The 20,135-nt window shown below is 46.8% G+C and overlaps 1 protein-coding gene across 2 annotated transcripts in view; it reads right to left on the bottom strand.

The window, feature by feature from the left end:
• The window catches only part of ZMAT4 (zinc finger matrin-type 4), a 51,180-nt gene that overhangs the window by 17,434 nt on the left and 13,611 nt on the right, over positions 1 to 20,135 (bottom strand). For both annotated transcript variants that reach the window (XM_059490882.1, XM_059490883.1), the window contains exons 2-4: positions 20,034 to 20,135; positions 6,049 to 6,138; positions 1,025 to 1,181 (exon numbers count right to left, since the gene is read on the bottom strand). In XM_059490882.1, coding sequence (XP_059346865.1) covers positions 1,025 to 1,181; positions 6,049 to 6,138; positions 20,034 to 20,135 — 349 coding nt within the window. The remainder of the gene's footprint in view (positions 1 to 1,024; positions 1,182 to 6,048; positions 6,139 to 20,033) is intronic.

The following is a 20,135-nucleotide window of genomic DNA, read 5'->3' as shown; positions in this document are numbered from 1 at the left end:
GCTTTACCTTCTCCTCCACAAGACACACTGGTGCCCCAGCATGGTTTAACCCACCAAACCACCACCTAACACAATTCCCCACACTCCCTCAGGCAAAGGGGCCAGCAGCTCCCAAGCCCACCCTGGCAAAGGACAAATCACACTCTCTGTATCAGCATCTACAGTCTGTGAAGTTAAAAAGGCAACAAAACCACACACAGAGAGTGTCAACCCTTGTTATCTAATCACATCTACAGCACACACAGCTCCATTTGTATTTTGTGCTGAAGGAAGTGCCACTGGCAGCAATTCTGGGTCACATCTGTTTGTCTGCAGGACCTCAGCCCAGCAATCCTTCCTGGAGAAAGGTGAGTGATTTGTTCAAGCATTTTCTGCTTCCACAACCGCAGAGGAATATTTTTTTTCACAGATTATTAGTGGTTTTCAAGGACTTTATGGTTAAGCAAACAGTAAGATGGTTAAATTGTCCAATTTCAACATTTGACTTTTTAAATGTGAAAGTTAATAGGCTGCATTACTAGAATCACTGTGGAGGAAAGCACAAAACCCATCCGGGCAAAAATCAAGAGACAATCAATCCAAGGGTTTTTAAAGGGTTTTTAAAGCCTGGCTTTCCCTCTGCGGTAAGAGCAGATGATGCTCTGTACTGTACAGCAACACCAAAGGTTTATTAAACATATTAGCTGGGCTGATAATTGAACTGCTGATAATTAAAGCCAGGCTTGGCTATCTGCACCCAGTGGAGACGCTGTCCTCCACTGAGAAAACACTCTGGAAGTGTGGAGCTGGAGATAGGGCTCTGGCACCAGGGCCAGTCCCAGCTGATAAAGCCCTAATCTACATAAACAAAGCAGACAGTAATGAGCATCAGGAGTTTGTAAAGGTTGTTATGACAGCAACACAAATGAATAGCTGCTTCTGCCAGCTCAGCTTTCCACCTTGTTCCCATTTTCTGCCTGCATACACCCAGCCAGCCCCTTGGCCAAGCCCCCACACCTCTCTGCACCAGCCCCTCTGCACCTACCTGTGGCCTTCAGTGCTGGTTGTTCCCCTAGCAACAGTTTTAACCTTTTGGCATGGATTTTCCCTTGGTAATGTGATTCTGCCACCACTGCTGAGGTAAAGGACATGTTACATAGCGTGCAGCATTTGTTCTTATCCACTGAGTCACCATCACTGCCCTGCGTGGAGACAAAAACACAGACAAAACAAAGAGGTGTGTGAGCACAGCCACAGAGAGAGGAGAGGAAGAGGAGGGAGGAATCGAGGTTGGCATGCCAAGGGGTTTCCCTTCCTCATCTCTCCCAGCCTTGCTTGTGCTTCATCCCAGCTGTGTCCAGCTTGGGGACACCTCCAGCTGCCAACACCTGGTCTGCACTGGGAGCTCAGCCTGTCCCTGTGTCCCTCAGCCTGTCCCCATGTCCCTCAGCCTGTTTCTGAGTCCCTCAGCCCATCCCTGTGTCCCTCAGCCTGTCCCTGTGTGTCTCAGCCATCCCTGTGTCCCTCACCCTGTCCCCATGTCCCTCAGCCCGTCCCCATGTCCCTCAGCCCATCCCCGTGTCCCTCACCCTGTCCCCATGTCCCTCAGCCCGTCCCCATGTCCCTCACCCTGTCCCCATGTCCCTCAGCCCGTCCCCATGTCCCTCACCCTGTCCCCATGTCTCTCAGCCCGTCCCTCTGTCCCACATGGCCCCGGAGCTCCTGGCACACCCCAAGCCTTCCTTCCCTCATCCTCTGCTCCTCCTCTCTCTGAGGGAGTCACACAGACCCAGAGCTTTCCCTGCCATCCAACACCGGTGCTTCCTCCTCGTGCACTTTTTGAAGAGACCCCAAAACATCTGGGGGGACACATCTGGGGGGCACAACCCACTCTGCAGGTGGGAGAAATAAATGAACTGTCTGAAAGCTCTCAGGTCCCTCCAGCAGGATCCAAGACCAGCCTTGGGTGAACCCAACACAGAGTGGACACTGACACACATCTGACCCACCACTGAAGGTCATTTTTCCCCTCCAAAAAATCCACTTTTAGAAAAATGACTGATTTTCATGACTTTTTTGTTGTTGATAACTGTAAATCAAACCTTAGGGAGGAATCTCAAGAGGTGTTTAGTACTGTTCTGAGTGTAATTTGCACTTCTTTTAAATAGCTTTCTCTCAAGATATTTTATGCCTTCAAAGGGAAATCACTTGAAAGTTAAGAGCAGAGTAGAAAATTTCCAGTATCTATTGATCATCAGTGGCAACACATAAAGAGCCTCCAACAGAGCTCGTTTGAAAAGCTGATACACTTCAGTGTTAATGCACCAGGGTCTCTTCCTCTGCCAGGGCTGCTCTTCAGTGACACTTTTCCCTTTTCAACCTACTTTCTCAGCTAGACTGCAATTAAAAATAAAAAATTAAAGCCCCCTCAAAGAGCCTTCCAATACCTCACGCAGAGCTCAGAGTCCCATTTACACTGACCCACAGCTGGCTGTGCAGCTCACCTGGGTTCACCCAAGGCTCTGGGACAGCACCTCCATGTGTGGCAGCCACCAGCAGGACAGGGGTGTCCCCAAACCATGACAGACCTCTACGATGCAGAGCTTTTATTTTTAGAGCAGTTTTATACACCAACATGAGGTATTTGGGTTAAGAATTTCCCCAAGTGTGGATCATCCCTCAGCAGCATCACTTCCCTTCCCTCCTCCACCACCCAAAGCCCTGCACAGAGCCAGAGGTGCTGCAGGTGATCCAGCCCTGAAGGGTAATTATGCCTTCTCATTTGTCAGGGGCTGTTTTACCTGAAACCCAAGAGGGCAGGGGGAAGCTGATCCGGGTGTCTTTTGTCACCTGCTGAATGACACGGTGACAAAAGACACCCAGGGCTGTGCAGGTGCTGCAAGCACAGGGCTCAGCTGGGCCACAGGGCTCTACAAGGGGCAGCTGGCTGCTCCCTGGGGGTGTTCTGCACCACAGTCCACTCTTGTGGCATTCACATGCTCTGAAAAATCCCTTTGCCAAGGATTTTTCTGCTGGGAAGCTGAGAAGCCGCAGAGAAAATGAAAACAGTAATTATCTGATTTGCTTCTCCTGTGTTTTGCTCATCTGGAATGTGTTTGGAAATTGTTTACCACAGGTGATTGTTTTATTGCATTCTGGTTGTTTTTACTCTTTGGACAATGAGTGCCAAGCTGTGTCAAGACTCTGGAAAGAGTCACGACTTTTCATTATTATCTTTTTACCCTTCTGTCTGTATCCTTTCTTTATTCTTTAGTATAGTTTAGTATTCTTTAATATAATATAGTATCATAAAATAATAAATTAGCCTTCTGAGAACATGGAGTCAGATTCATCATTCCTCCTGCCATGGGGGTCCCTGCAAATACAAAACACTCCCAGGAATGAAAGAGTGACCAGGCACTGACAGCTCTGGTCTGTAAATCCACCAGCAGCTCCTTAACCCCCTGCTGCCAAGGGATATTTCTACATTCTGCTTCTGCAGCTTCCTCCAGCCCATCCCACCTCACAAACCTTCACTACGAGGCAGCACAGAAGCCACTGGCTTCATACAAACTGAAACACAACAGAACACAGCACTGGATTTACATCTGTCTCCCAGCATCTGTCTCCCAGCACTGACATCCCCACTCTTCCCCTGCTCCAGCCTCATTTATTAGGCTGCTTTTTGTGATATTAGAAACTTCAGCCTCATATATCCAACAGAATTAACCTCAGTAATTTGGCTGCCTGTTAACAAGGCATAATCCTCACACAGGCCATTCCTTAAGCAATCCACAGGAAAAGTAAGGATTTTCATTCCACAGATACAAATCTGCTGCCTTCATTTCCCAAGTTTTACTAAGAAGAAAAGATTATACAAACCCTAGAACAGAGCAGCATAAACCACAGCATTAAAGTGCTGCAAAGTAACTTTGAAATTTGAATTAATTTTTGGTGCTGCTGTAAAGAGCTACTTTCTGTGCTGCTCCTTAGGAAATTCAGGTCATTTCTGTTCTGGAGCCTGTTTTTGTCATGGTACCAGCAAAAAGCAAGTACCAGCTCATGGAAGGTCAAGACATGAGGGTTTTCCCCTCCTCCACACCAAATCAAACCAATAATAAAGAACAAAACAATTGAGTAATCTATGGGAAGACTACTTATATAAAGCTTCTACTTCAGGGGTGTTTTGGAAATGCAGTTTTTTTGCAATCCTCGAACAGCAGCCAACCCCTCCCTTGGCCTCACAGAAAGGTCAGGAAGCAAATTCTGTTTCCAATCCCATTGCACTGAGTACCCACAGCTGCAGCCACCTCACCCTCCTGCTGCCACCTGGCAGAAGGACAAGGTGTTAGTTCTGTGGTCAGCAGAACACAAACCCAATGGCACCCAGCCATGGAACAGTTTTGATGAAAAAAAAAAGGCTAATATTCCCTTTTTAGCTGCAGCTACTTCTACAGAAATTTAATTGGTTTCCATGGGTTGTTTCTAATGCTCATTAAAGTCTCTGTGCCATGGCCTGAGTGACACTGCTAGGATTGGGCATGTTCACATGGCAGGGATGCAATTGTGCAGCATTAGAGGCATCCTAAATAGTTCTGCTCTCTCCAAATGCAAAGGCTTGTATAATATCTGATCAGCAACAGGCCTACTCTGAGCTGGAAATGTTGGCAGATTTTCCCTGCTATATTTTTACAACACAAATAATTTTAGCATTTAGGTCTGGCCTAGCCTGGCATTCACCTAGAACATGAGGACACGTTAATCCACCCCCACCAGGGCTGCCCTTGGGAAGAGCATCAGCAAACACAGAATTACATTCCTTCTCTATGTTGCCTTTCACAAAAACAGTGGGAAATCGTTCAAATTTGACTTATTTGAGGTTTGATTGGTTCTCTGTCCTCCACATCCCATGAGGTGCACATGCAGAATGTGGCTCCTTGTAATCAAACCCCTTAGAGGACTCTGTTCCCCATCTCCATGTACCTGTCCATTGTAGTGACCACACTGTTATTAATGACAGTAAAAATAATATATTTAAAAATATATTTCTCTATATATTTTAAATATCTATAAATATATATAAATATTTCAAGAGTATATAAACAGATTAATATATAAATTAATATATGAATAAATAATTTTTAAAATACATAAATATATAAAATTACATATAAATATATAAAATATATTTTTAGACTGTATTTTTATATTTATGTATTATAAACAATAAAATATTTTATTTTATCTTATTAATAAAATCACTGCAAGGTCCTGCTGCGAAAGGCACATTGCATCTGCAATTGGCCTGTGTGCGACAGAAAAGTTCACTGGTGTTTCAATTTTCTGTGTGCAACAGAAAAGTTCACTAGGGTTCAATTACTACGTAAATGAGCTTTCAGATTCCTTGGGCAAAACTTGCATGCTTCTCCCTTTAATTACAAGATATCACACTGAATATCAACAGCACTCAGCCCCAGTCACACTGAACTGGTTTGGGAACCTCACTGCAGCAGAACGTGGGAAGGAGCCAAATGAATAATTCCCCATGAAGCCATCTCTTAAAAATTCAGCCTCCTCCTATCTACTGCCTGACAAATGGCTGTGAGCTGGTCCAATTCCTCACCTCCCTTTGTTTATTGGAACACAGCAGAGGAAGCCAATGGCCAATCTTTAAACTTGCAGACGGAGAGCAGAGGTGAGTGAGGAGCCTTTGGATAAAGCACATCAACCTGGAGGCATTGCCCCTATCACCTGCCCCAGCTGCTCACCAGCCCACTCAGCCTGGTCTGGAAGAATTGGAAGAAATGGAGCAAGCCCTGAGTATTTGCTATCAGCACATTTTTCCCTATGAAAGAACATTCAAATAACTAAAAACACAATTACTGCTGCTGAGGCGCGTAATAATTCTTGCGCAGTTTATTGAAAATTATTTCCAGTTACTTTGCATTTCAGCTAATCTAAATGTTACCTCTGGGCACCTGATCAGCTGTGGCTGTAAGAGAGAATGTTGTAGGCCAGAGTCAATGACGCACAAAGAAACTGAATAAATAGGGTTAGGGTTGTACCCACATTTTCTGAGCGCAGCTTTTTGGCCGGGCAGCCTCCATCCACGGGGTGAAGCATGTAGTACAGGCGGACTTTGCTGGCATGCTTCCGACTCTGGAATGCAAAAAAAAAAAACCAAAAATGAAGTTACAAGGAGCAAGAGGCTCTGTTGCTGTGCTCACTACACCAACCCACAGTCAGATTTCACACCCCCCCTGACACACATATCCGCCACTGGGGGAGAAAAGGCAGAGGGATCCAGGTGAGGAGCATTTGCGCTTTTCTGAATGTTCACAGAGCTCTGCACCCAGCTGGAATGAGCTGTGGGATGAAGAAATGGCCCACCCTGGCCCCTGTCCAAGTCACAGACAGCCAGGGAAGGACAGAATTTGTTACCAGACCATTTCCATAGAGGGGCAGATTGAAGGATGTGGGTTACTGAGCTTCAGCCAGAGACACAACAGCACCCTGTGGTGTCAGAGACACATTTTATGAAAAATCCTTTCATTAGGATTTTTTCTCCTGAGAAGCCTCAGAGGAAAAGAAAAACAGTAATTATCTGCTGCTGTGGAATGCAACAGGTGCATCTGTGATTGGTCTCATGTGGTTGTTTTTAATTAATGGCCAGTCACAGTCCAGCTGTCTTGGACTCCCTGGTCAGTCACAAGATTCTATTATCATTCCTTTCTATTCCTTTCAAGCCTTCTGATGAAATCCTTTCTCCTATTCTTTTAGTATAGTTTTGATATATAATTTTCTTTTAATATAATATATATCATAAAATAATAAATCAACCTTCTGAAACATGGAGTCAAGATTCTCATCTCTTCCCTCATCCTGAGACACCACCACAGGCAGACACACAGACCAAACCCAGAACTCCTACACTTCTAGAGTAATAAAACATTAAAAGGGCAAATAATCTGCTGTGAGGGAGACACGAGCAGGTTTCACAGGTGGAGCTCATGGGCAGGTGAGGGTCAGAACAGACAGGAGCTCCCCTGGTGACCCCAGCAGCAGCAGCCAAAGCAAATCCTTGGGACTGGCAAGACTTAAAGGAAGATTTTAAAGCTTCTACAGCAGGAGCACAGACATAAAAACCTTCAAAAGCCTGACTTACATCAGGTCTTGTCTTCCAGCAGATGCAGGGGGGAAAAGCCTGCAGCCACAAAATAACTGCACCCAGCATATGGGCAGCAGACACATGGGGAGCTGTTACCATGCAAATGTTTCCTTTAAATCACCCTTTCCTACTGCCCCAGAGAACAACAGCACCGTAATGTTATAATTCCACATCACAGAGCTGCAATTTGAAAATATTAAATTACCATTAGCATGTTCTGGAACATTCTTTTTCCTGTGGTATAAACTTGGAGCTAAATTTGCAGGGAGCTATATTTGTATTCGCATGCAGAAATGTGACTGTGCAATAATTTTTTCCACAGAGCAAATCAGTCAAGACAAATAATGTCAAATATCTGTCCCCAGCTTGTCTTCCTGCTGCATTTGGCAAAAGTGACCTTCCATGGTCAGAGCTAAGTGCTGGAAACCCCAAAGCTCCAGCTATTAAATGAGCAGCCAAACAGCGACTGCGTAATTAGAAAACGACAAAATAAAATGACAAATAATGTTTGAAAAATGCACAGGACAGAGGTGCAACGCCACTCCTGAAGCGATGCTCAGCCTTGCACCACACAGGGCCAGTTAAATACACTGAAAAGGCGGCGTGGCCAGAGTTTTTCAGTTGGATTTGTTGCACCCTGCAGAGCAGTCAGCCTCCCTCGAGTCATCCTCCCCAGAGTCACGAGGCTCTTCCCTCGCCCGGCTCCATCCAGCACGTCACCATGCCCACGCTCACACAGCCACAGCCTGCTCTGTTTGGAGGGGCAAAAAAAGCTGGGAGGGGTTGCTGGGTGTGTGCAAGCTGCAAAGACGCCAAGAGGAATCATTTTTATGGTGCTCAGCCGGACCACAAATGGTGCCCAGGTGTCAGAGTTAAAAGGCAACAAAGCTTCAGGCTTCTGTACAACACCTCTCACCTTTCTTGGGGCAACTGTTTGGGTTTGTGAAAGCCAAGGTAAAGGAATGACTTCTGTTTGGCATAATTTAAAACTACACAGCTCCTTATGCAACCTTATTATCTTATGACCATAAAAGTGGAGCTTAAAATCATCCCTGGCCTCCGCGTGTATGTGCTGAGCATCTCCTTCCCTCTGCAGAGCAGAGGAAGCACAGCCCATTTGTCATCCACTTTATCTCTGGCATTTTCTACATTTACATGTGTATTTATCATCCCAACACCCCAGCAGGAGCACGGCAGGAGCACAGTGATTATTCTGAGCGTGCTGCTCGCAAACAGCACTGCGGGTTATCCTCTCTCCCTGCTGAAACCCTGCGAGGAGGGCAGGTGCCAGACACATGGGGGGGCCAGAGGAACAACCACAAACAAACCACAAACAAGAGCCAGAAAACTGGGATGAACTGGGAGGAACTGGGATTAGGGCACCTCCAGCTCCCATTCTGACCCATCTCACAGCATCCACAAGCTTTAGGAAAGACAAAAACCTTGCCACATCTGTAAATCTGTTATCCTCTCCCTGCTGAAAACCTGCAAGGAGGGCAAGTGCCAGACACATGGGGGGGCCAGAGGAACAACCACAAACAGGAGCCAGAAAACTGGCTGAACTGGGATGAACTGGGATGAACTGGATTAGGGCACTTCCAGTTCCCATTCTGACCCATCTCACAGCATCCACAAGCTTTAGGAAAGACAGAACCTTGGCACATCTGTAACCACAAACAGGAGCCAGAAAACTGGGATGAACTGGGAGGAAGTGGGATTAGGGCACATCCAGCTCCCATTCTGACCCATCTCAATGCATCCACAAGCTTTAGGAAAGACAAAACTTTGCCACGTCTGTAAATCCACAGGATTTACATGGAATGAACACTCATGGCTCCAACAGCCACCACAACCTCATTTTGGGTGCAATAAAGGGGTTTCTGTGCCCCTGAATATTTCTTTTGTGCAAAGTGTTATGCCCAAGGCATTCTCACTTTCCTGTCTCTAGTGGGAATAGCACCTGTGGAAGAATCACAAACAGGAGCCAGAAAACTGGGATGAACTGGGATTAGGGCACCTGCAGCTCCCATTCTGACCCATCTCATCACATCCACAAGTTTTAGGAAAGACAAAACCTTGCCACATCTGTAAATCCACAGGATTCACATGGAATGAGCACTCATGGAATGAGCATGCTGCCTCATGCTCCAACAGCCACCACAACCTCATTTTGGGTGCAAAAAGGGGTTTCTGTGCCCCTGAATATTTCTTTTGTAGCTGTATAAAGTGTTACACCAAAGGCATTCTCATTTTCCTGTCTCTAGTGGGAATAGCACATGTGGAAGAACCACAAATAGGAGCCAGAAAACTGGGATGAACTGGGAGGAACTGGGATGAGGGCACCTGCAGCTCCTATTCTGACCCATCTCAACGCATCCACAAACTTTAGGAAAGACAAAACTTTGCCACATCTCTAAATCCACAGGATTTACATGGAATGAACACTCATGGCTCCAACAGCCACCACAACCTCATTTTGGGTGCAATAAAGGGGTTTCTGTGCCCCTGAATATTTCTTTTGAGCAAAGTGTTATGCCCAAGGCATTCTCACTTTCCTGTCTCTAGTGGGAATAGCACCTTTTCAAGGCACTAAGTCTGGTTTAATACTGCAGGCTTGAAAACCAGCCCTGACTATGCAGGGAGCTCAGTCTGTTTTCACACAGCTGCTGCAGAGTTCTGCACTGCAAGCTCATTTGCTACTGTAAGGCTCATCAATAAAAGTAAATAAATGGATCATTTCTATCTCTATCAAATCTACTCTAGTACAGAAGATCGTGGCAGAGACAGCAAAGTTCTGGCAATTCAACCCTAAAACATAAAAGGGCAGAGCAGAGCGAGATTGTGCTATGAAATGCAATTTGATTTTGCATAAATTGGGTTTTGCAGCACGCTGTGCCTGGAGCAGGCAGTGAGGTCCCTGTGGGAGCAGTGGCAGCTGGCAGGACCTGGAGCTGGTTTGGGACACAGCCCTGTTTGATGGAGGGGCTTCTCATCCCTCTTCCCACCCTGAGCAAGAACAAAATATGTTGTTAAAATTATTTTTTTTTAATTTGCATTCATGCCTTGAGCAAGCAAAGCATCTCTTCATAGAAATAAGGAATTTTTGATGTCGGAATGGACTTTAATGATCATCCAATTCCAGCCCCCCATGCTGTCCAGCCAACCCGGCCTTGCATGGAACCAGCTCCCCCTTGTAGGACAAGCAGGGTACATTCAAATTTTCTGGCATTTGGCTGCATGGCTGGGAAAGGACTAAAAGGCTGAAATTAAAGGTGGAACAGTGGCTCTGGGGAGGACTGAATCATCTGAGGTATTACAGCCCAGGGGTCTCCAGGCTGCACAGACACACACAGCTCTTCCCTTCTGGGGTCTGGGAGAGGAGTCCCCTCACTGAGAGCTGAGGAGCTCAGACCCCTCCATGGCCCTGGCCCTGCTCCCTCTTTACACCACGACTCCAGCTGATCCAGCAGTCTAAACCACTTTGCTTGTGAGAGCCTCTTCCTGTCTGCTGCCATCAGGCTCAAATCAACTATCTCTGCAGCTTCCCTCAGGCTGTGCTAGCACATAATCTCATTTCCCTATTCCCCATATATCCCTTCATCAGTCCTTGCTCCCTCCTGTGCTGGCAGCTTTATGCTTTTGGGCAGTTTAGCTTTTCTCTCCGGCTCCTCTTCCCCAGCCAAAGGCCGTCCCACACTGAGGAGCACAAGCACCAGCAGAGACACAGGTGAGAGATGAAGGAAGGAACTGTGGCAGCCCAAATGGCTGCAGCTTCTCTTAGTCTGTATTAAACTCTTTTTCAGAAGGCCACTGGTTGGGTTTTAATCCTTTTAGTGTACACTGTGTTGGTTTTTTTGTGCGCTGGCAGTTTCTTAATTAAATTGCCACGCAACACGCAGCCACGTGATTATACCAATTTTATTATCTGTATTGGCCCCACTTGTAATCTCATCAAAGGAGAGAGAGTTATTTTGGCTGGCCCAGTTGTCCAAACCTTGGGCAGAAACCCAGTTCCATGGTCCTGCTGTGCCCATGGGCTGTGCCAAGCTGGATTCCCTGCATGGCCCCTGGCACTGCCATGCCTGGCCCTGCGCTTGCTTCCTCCTCTTCCTCCTCTTTCCCATGCCCCCAGGGTCAGCAGTGACAGTGCACAGCACGTGGCCAGCACACTTCAAGCACCCACTTGGGAATTAGTGGACCTGCTGACCTGAACTACATCATTCTGGAATTTGTAATCGCTGCCTAACAACCTCTTCCAAATTTCTACTGGAATGGAACCAATCTATTTCTTCCTCTGTGATATAACAACATCCTCTGCGTTTTTTAAATAGACAGGAGAAGTATTTTCAGCAAATGCCTTCCCTTTTCTGCCTCTACTACCCACACAACAAACATTGTCAAGATCCCCGTGGTTCGCTGCAGAGCTGAACTCCCCGGCTGTTATTCCAGACACTGCTGGATGCCAATGTCCTTTTTCTCCCTTTGTAATTTTTGAAAAGCCTCATTTATAATTTATGGTCATTTCTATCAACTTCCCCTTTTTCCTCCACGAGTTAATTTTTTAAAAAGTGTCTACTCATGCTTTTGCCTTCCTGGGCACACAGAAATGTGCCTGCAATTCCCGAGTGCTCAGCTGAATTTGCACCCCCATCAAACCAGCTGCTCCAAAGCAAAGAGAGGCACATAACTCATTTGGACATTGATTTGTTTACACATTAAAGCAACTACTGAGGATCTATTCAGCCAAGCAATCACTAGCTCCACTTCCTTATATCTGCTTATCCCTTAGATCATTCCACCTGGATGGCCAGGCTGACTCCAAGTGGGGATCCTACACATGAATTTTCTGTCTCAGGAATCACCATTTCAGCTGTGATCTTTAGCTTTACTGCTTCCTCTATTGGTTTTGACTGTAGTCAAAGTATCTCTTGTCCAACACACTGCTGGGTACCCTGTGGAGAGGAAATAACTCTCCTTAGAGCAGCAGAGCAGGAGCAGCCAGGCTCAGCATCTGGGCCACCACAGGCACCTGCTCCTCCCTAAACCCACTGCTAGTCCCTTCTGAGTGCCTCACATTCTCTGCAGGTGGATCTTACATCTACACTAACGCAACCATGCATTTAATCCGTTGGTATGATGGGATTTTTCCAGGCAATGCACCGCCCTGATTGAGCTGAAGGTGTCCCTGCTCTTGGCAGAGGTTGGACCAGACCTTTAAAGGTCCCTTCCAACCCAACCCATTCCAGGATTCTGTACACATGCCAAGGGAAAGGGGATGCAGGGATAGAGTGAGCAGGCTGGGAACTTCTGATATTGTAAATCAAAGCCGACTCCGATGAAGGGGAGAGAGAGCGATGCATCTGACTCCATGGATATCAGAATTAATTTACTAATTAATTACTTTATCATACTACACTATATACATTTCATCTAAAATGAACCTGCCAAGCACTCACTCTGCACACATTGCACAGAATCTCGTGACTGTCCCAACAGTCCCAACACACACACACATCCTGACAGGCCAAGGAAAAAAACACCATCACTTTGGGTAAAAAATCTCCATATTGCATTCTACTTTGGCACAACACAGGCACAGCAAGTTGTAAGAATTGTGTTTTCCCTTTCTCTGAGGTGAATCTCAGAGATCCTTGAGGAGAATTGTGCCTTGCTTTTCTCTGTGAAGAGAAACGTGGCAACACTTCTGATATGTGCTCCACACAGCAAACTAAATTCCTGCTGCTCACCTGCACGTCAAGTCCCTCATCCTGGGTCACTCTTGGGGACAGATAATCGAAGTGTGAGTGGACTTCAGTGTGGATACAGCCCCCCATCCCATTACCAGCAGGCAACAGAGAAGTTAACACAAACACAGTGCACATGAGCTGCCCCACAGCAGCAGCAGCAGCGCTGCTGTTCCCATTCCATCCCCATTTGATCCGTGTGGAACAAATCCCCGCGTCAGTGCCAGTCACTCCTGAGCGCCCGAGCGCACGGGGGCGGGTCTGTCACAACACACACAGAGCTGCAGACTGCTGCCAAACACCCAGAACCCCGATCCAAACGCGGGCTGGGAGCTTAAATAATGAATACAGGCAGGAGTGAATACCTGGAACAAAGAGAGGTGCCCTCCTGTGCAGCAGGATCAGCAAGGGATGATGCAGAAGGGCAAGAGCTGCAGGAATTCATCTCCCAGGGATGCTGGCCAGGGTTGAGCCAGTGCAACCTTTCTTTGTTTTCATTCCATGTAGCTTTAATGTGACATCCCTTATGCCTCCCCACTACTGCTAACCCTGGGGTCCCATTTTCCCAGTGTGTTTTACTGCTGCTCTGAAGGACCTTTTAACTCCAGCTATTTTTAGACAGCAATAGGTCTGTGTGTGCAGAGGTGCCTGGGAAGGGAGCTGTGCACAGGGCTTCATCTGCTCCGCTACCACTGCTGTTTAGCAATAGATTTTGACACTGGGAGTGCATTAAAAATAATGCTCAGCCATTAATGTTGACAACAGAGCAGTAACATAGAGCCTTGTAAAGTCCCATCCCGTCTCCACTGGCTCCCAGCGTGATGCAGCAGCTGCTGCTGCCCTGCATGCAGAGAGAAGCACGAGCCTTGTGCCCTAAAACCCTGGCACCCACCTGTCTCCCTCACATGCAATGGGTGGCCACGTTTTCCTCAGCACACTTTAACTGGGGCTGTCACCACGACACAAACTACCAAAGAATATCCAGGCCTGCATGTGCACACCAAAAGAACAAAGCAGCACCTTGTCATCTCTGCAACACAAATATGCCCTCTTTAGCTTTCTCTCCTCCAGCCAAGGTTCTTCTATCCAACACCAGCACATCTGCAGGGTAACAGCAATGTTTGAGCAGCCACCAAAACCCGTGATCACCACAGCAGAGCAGATTCCAGCAGTGGTGGAGAAGGACATGGCAACAACAGCCAGGGTGTCCCCTCCTCCTTCATCCTCTGAAAGATTTACATGTCACTGCCACCACAGCAAGACAACATGGCAAGTGAGCAGCAACACACATCAGAGACCATGGCCAGCAAGTGTCACATTCCCATCCATGATCACTGACATACAACAGCCCTGTGCAGCCTTTCCCTTCAGCTACAGCACATCCTTTCCACTCCTCCAGCCTGGAAATGCTTGCAGCATCTCACTCAGGGAGCTGGGAGCAGAAACATACCATTCCAGCTCTTTGCTTTCTAGCACAGCATTTATTTTGTTAAATAGGGTATGTGCTCCTTGCAGCACATTAATATTTCAGACACAGGATTGCCTCTCTGTGCATACACATCTTGATCCTTAAGGCACTAATGTGCCAATAGTAAACAATGTTTATTATTCCTTCAGACAAGCCACTGCTTTACACGTTTCCAGCCAAGGAGAGCCCAACTGGAGGCAGATTAACCCCAGCACCACTCCAGCCCGTGCACACAAGGAGCACTGACGAGGCTGTCGATACCGCCCGCCTGCTTTGCTCTGGAAACAGAGTGAGAAATTCCACAGTGCACAGCTCCAGAGAGCAGCCAAGGGGCACTGGCACTTGATTTGTTCTCCCCAGTCCCTTCTGCATTTGAATTTTAATATGCTTTGCCCTCCCCTGCTGCTCCACCACAAGCATTCCAGCAGCATCCCATAAGGTGACACTTCCACGGGCCCCTCCTGGGCTGCTCTTCCTGCAGACCTGGCATCTTCCTTCATTTTAAATGGAAAAATAAAGCACCCTCTGAACACCTGAAGCAATAAAGATTATGGAGGAAATGGAGAAGAGCATTACAGCAGCCTGAGGAGCAAATGTGGTGATGAATGTGCAGCTCAGGGTGAAATCTGAGAGCAACTTTGTAGATGAGGTAATTTTCCTGCAGGATTTTCAAGGGGAAACATGAAAATAAATGGTAACATCTTCCTAATGGCTGTGAACACTTCTACATAGAGATGAGGACTCAGAGCTAACTAAGAAACCTTAGCTCTCTTTGTTTTAGCTTTTTAATTTACAGAGCAGCTCTCCAAAGTGATTGAAACAACCTCTCTCAAAGACAGAGCTGCAAGGAAGTGTTAAATTACAGGTAATCCAGAGGGAATCCAGTGCCAAAGAGGCTTCCTGCTCCAGAGGAGGGAAAGATGCAGAGACACAGAAAAGAAAAACCTCATTTCTGCAGCACAGACTTTCAATGGCATTGCAGCAAGCGCTGCACATTGTCACCCCTTGGACCACAAGGTGTGAAATACCCTCAGGTGTGAAATACCCTCCCTCAAATGTGCCTGGCCACCTCCTGCAGCCAGCCAGCACCTGCAGCACATGGATTCTTGACCAAACAGCCACCCTGCTCCTTTTTGTTCCTCCCAAGGAGGAAAGGGGAGCCAGGGCAGCTCAGGGATGCTCGGCATCCAGGGATTGTCTCAGGCATCCGTACTTCGCTGCTTTATTCCAGAAACAGAAGGGAGAAGAGAGTTTTCTGATACTTCAGGGGACAAATTAAGGCAGTAATTTGCTTGCAGAATTAAAATATGCAAATGCACACTCTGTTGGGCACCAACAGTAAGGTTTGCCTCATCCCTCACTCACAGCTGCCCAGCAGCAGCCCCTGGAGATGCTCAGCACTGCAGAGTGAGCTGGGCTCCTTAATTTGGGAGCCAAATCAATGCCCCAAGGCTCAGCTCTGTCCTGGGGTGAACCCTGGAGAGGAGGGCAGGACCTGGCACTTTCAGCAGCATGGGAAGGAGAGCCAGGGTGCATCAGACACATCAGACAAAGGCAGAGACACAGTTGCATGAAGCACATGTAATAAAGGCAGTATTTGCTGTATGTCAGGCTGGAAGCACAAAGTGCTGCAAATACTCTGATCCTTTTGTCATTTTTTCCACTACGCTTGCCCTTGGAAATAATATCACTTAATACTGCGTGACTGACATAAAATCATATTTTTATTCCTGGCAAAGTAGCACAGGAGAAAAGTTATTGGTTGGTGATTTGGAGAAGGAGATGAGACAGCGATTGGAACTGACTATTCCTGTTTGGCAAGATAAAAACGTCCCCCTTTCATAGGCTGCTTCCCTCTATTTTCTTACAGAGAAATGTCTTATTTTGCATGCACAGAGAGCCAAGATTCCAGTCCCTGGCACAAGGGCTGCAGAGCTCACTTGACTGCGCTAGTGAGGCAGTGGATCAATTCCCTTTCTATCCAAGCTCTCTCAGGAAGGATAAGGGCACTGCTGACCAAAACAAACCCAGACAGAGCCCTGGCCCTGCCAGGACCCACCAAGGGTCCTCAGCACCCATGGGTACTCAGGGTGGCTACCCCAGGGCTCCTGGAAAGAGATTTGCAGAAAATTCAGTCTTCTGAAGTTGAAATCTCCCCCATGAAAATAATCGGTTTTTAACTATACAGCACTTTCTAAAAGAAAGAAGGAAAAAAAGAAAGGTGTGAAAATTGTGACCAGCTACTTTATAATTAGAAAGAAACAGTGAATTTTACACTCCTGCTATTAACTACTGGCCTGCAGCAAGGGCTGGCAATCTCAGGCAGGATAGAGCCCTCAATTCCACCTCCCTGGAGAACCTCAGGGCAGGTTTCCAGCCTCTCACACGCCTGTAGGGCTCTTGGACCAGGGTGTCAGAAAGTTAGCACGAGAATGAGCATCACACTTGGGAGTGGTGACCAGAATAGCTGCCCCAAAGGGACACTGAGAGCAGCAAAGTGTGGCACAGCCACTGGGCAGAGGCACTCCCAGCCTCTGGGACACCAGAGGGGATCCTAAATAGTCTTTACAGCTCTTCCAGACTGCGAGGCAAGATGTATTTATTACCATCTGTATGGCAGTTGTCTTTTGTCAAGTGGGCAGTTTTCCTTATCTCTCTGAGTGATCACAATCACTCTTCCCTCAGGAGGGGACATCTGCTGATAAGAGGCCATTAAATGTCACTGCATGGCTGATAAGAACTACAGCATCCCCTTGGGAGATGTGAGCCCAGAGGGAGGAGCCAAGCATTCCTGCCTGGATATAATCTGGAGATTCTGGAACACCAGCCAAGCATTCCTGCCTGGATATAATCTGGGGATTCTGGAACACCAGCCAAGCATTCCTGCCTGGATATAATCTGGGGATTCTGGAACACCAGCCAAGCATTCCTGCCTGAATATAATCTGGGGATTCTGGAACACCAGCCAAGCATTCCTACCTGGATATAATCTGGAGATTCTGGAACACCAGCCAAGCATTCCTGCCTGGATATAATCTGGAGATTCTGGAGCACCAGCCAAGCATTGCTGCCTGGATATAATCTGGAGATTCTGGAACACCAGCCAAGCATTCCTACCTGGATATAATCTGGAGATTCTGGAGCACCAGCCAAGCATTGCTGCCTGGATATAATCTGGAGATTCTGGAACACCAGCCAAGCATTCCTGCCTGGATATAATCTGGAGATTCTGGAGCACCAGCCAAGCATTGCTGCCTGGATATAATCTGGAGATTCTGGAACACCAGCCAAGCATTCCTGCCTGGATATAATCTGGAGATTCTGGAGCACCAGCCAAGCATTCCTGCCTGGATATAATCTGGAGATTCTGGAGCACCAGCCAAGCATTCCTGCCTGGATATAATCTGGGGATTCTGGAACACCAGCCAAGCATTCCTGCCTGGATATAATCTGGGGATTCTGGAACACCAGTCAAGCATTCCTGCCTGGATATAATCTGGGGATTCTGGAACACCAGCCAAGCATTGCTACCTGGATATAATCTGGAGATTCTGGAACACCAGCACGGCTTCTCCACTGGATTTCCCAGAGGAACAGCAGCTGCCTCTTCTGGATTGACAGAGGAAGACTGGACCCTTTCTACAGGATCCCTGCTCCAGCAGAACCACCCCTGACACTGCAGGAGGGCTGAGCCACAATTCCAATGGGACTGCTGCCAACACCCTGGCTCACAGGGTGTCAGGTTAGGTTCTGACTCTGTCAGTGTTGATTTAGTTACTGCATTGTTTATTTTATCCTTTTCTTCCCTGCTCCCATATTTTTTGTTGCCTGAGAGTCCCTTAATTTAAAATTTACAGCAATTTGGAGGGGGGGGTTCATTTTCTCCATTTCAGGGGAGGCTCCTGCCTTCCTTAGCAGGCACCTGGCTTTCCAAACCAAGACAACTCCTCACTCACTCCAAGCCTCCTCCTCTCTGTGTTATGTAACCCAGCAGCAAGGTTTGGGAATGACATTATTGTGCCCAACATCTCAGCGTCTGCTGGGATTTCACAGCAGATGACAAACGAGCACAACACCTCACACTAAAATATACAACAGAAAACAGTGTTGTTTTCCACATTTCAAAAACATCTGCTATGAATTAATGATTCAGCACATACCTACAGTGACAGGCGCAGAGGAGACGAGATTGGCTGAGCACCCTGAGGCTCACCAGGAGCTGCTCCTGCCTCCTGCAGGCAAAATTTGGCATCCATTGCCCAGTACCAGATCTGGAAGGTGTCCCTAAAACTGCAGCCTTCAACTTCACAGAGTTGCCAGGGACCTCTGCTGCACACCGAGGGCAGCCAGAGGAGCAGTTACAGAAGAGCTCCTAAGAAATTCACCAAAACAGACATGTAAAGTGCCCTACAAGCACACGTACATTCTTGTTCCCATTGTTAATTAATGCAGCACAGCATCCTCAGATCATGTACATTAAGCTTCCTGCACATTCTCTGCTGGCCACACAATTGTCTCCCTCGTACATTAACTGAAAAACACTTGAATCAAGCCTGGGGTAACTTCATCTTCCAGGTCCCTGTGCACAAACTCTGCATCTGTTGGAACTCTGCAGACACTGGGAGTCTCCACATAACCAAAAACAGAAGCAAAGCACTCCCCTGAGTGCAGAAATCCCTCATCCCACAGCTCATCACAGAGAATCACAGAACCATTTACATTGGAGAAGACCTCCATGACCACCAAAATCAAACCAAATTATTCCATATTATCTGTATTATCTCTATTTTATATATCGTGAATATACAGAGTTAATATAGTTTATTCTCCATGTACAAACTATATATTATGAATATACAGAGTTAATATAGTTTATTCTCCATATACAAACGATGTTTTATAGATAATGCAGACATGCATCACTTCTGGAGCCCTCCAGGACAGGCTGGAGCACCTCACATGCTCCCAGGGGAGGACAGTCCCTTGTGCACAGCCACCACACAGTGACCCTGCACCTCCTCTGCATTTGAACCTGAGAATCTCTGTTCAAAAGCCTCTCACCCTGGCAGGATCTACTCCCAGGCAGTGAGTTTCCTTCCCTGAAGGATTTTACAGCATCATATCCCTCCATAATTTCCTCCTTGTTTAATAGGAATGTATTTAAGTTTGTTTTGAAGATATGCAGTGCTGTTAATTGCTGTTCTAACATGTCTCTAATAATCCATCCTTTCTAATTATTCATTGCTCACTACCTCTTAAGTGCTTAAACACATTCACAAATTCTAATCTATTCTCTGCACAATCAGTGATTCCTACTCACCAAACCACAGTGCAGCACATTTAATACAACCTGAGCTTGTTTTTTGCTGCACTCTTAATTGCTCTCCTTGCTAACTGTGCTTCCTTCAGCCCTGATCAAATTGCAGGCTGACTTGGCAAAAAACAGAAGGAAAAAAAAGCCAGACATGCAGCAGACACCGCTGCAGTGACATCACTTACAGAGTAAATGGAAAAACAGGAAAAAAACCAGGAAAAACAGGGAAAAAAACCCAGGAAAAACAGGGAAAAAAAAAAAAGAAAAACAGGGGGAAAAAAACAGGAAAAACAGTTCTTCAAATGCTGAGTCTTCCAAGCAGAACTGAAACAGTGGAGTGAGAAACCAAGAACATCTTACCTCGTAATGGGCCACGCGCTGGGACTCAGAGATCAGCTGAGCACTGCACACCTTGCAGTAACTTTCAGTGAACAATTCTTGGTCGATGTCAGAGGATTTCAT

This window comes from Ammospiza nelsoni, chromosome 30 (assembly GCF_027579445.1).
Source record: "Ammospiza nelsoni isolate bAmmNel1 chromosome 30, bAmmNel1.pri, whole genome shotgun sequence".
In the NCBI taxonomy this organism is placed as follows: Eukaryota; Metazoa; Chordata; class Aves; order Passeriformes; family Passerellidae; genus Ammospiza; species Ammospiza nelsoni.
The sequence above is the reverse complement of the archived record's forward strand: the minus strand, read 5'-3'. Positions and strand labels throughout refer to the sequence as shown.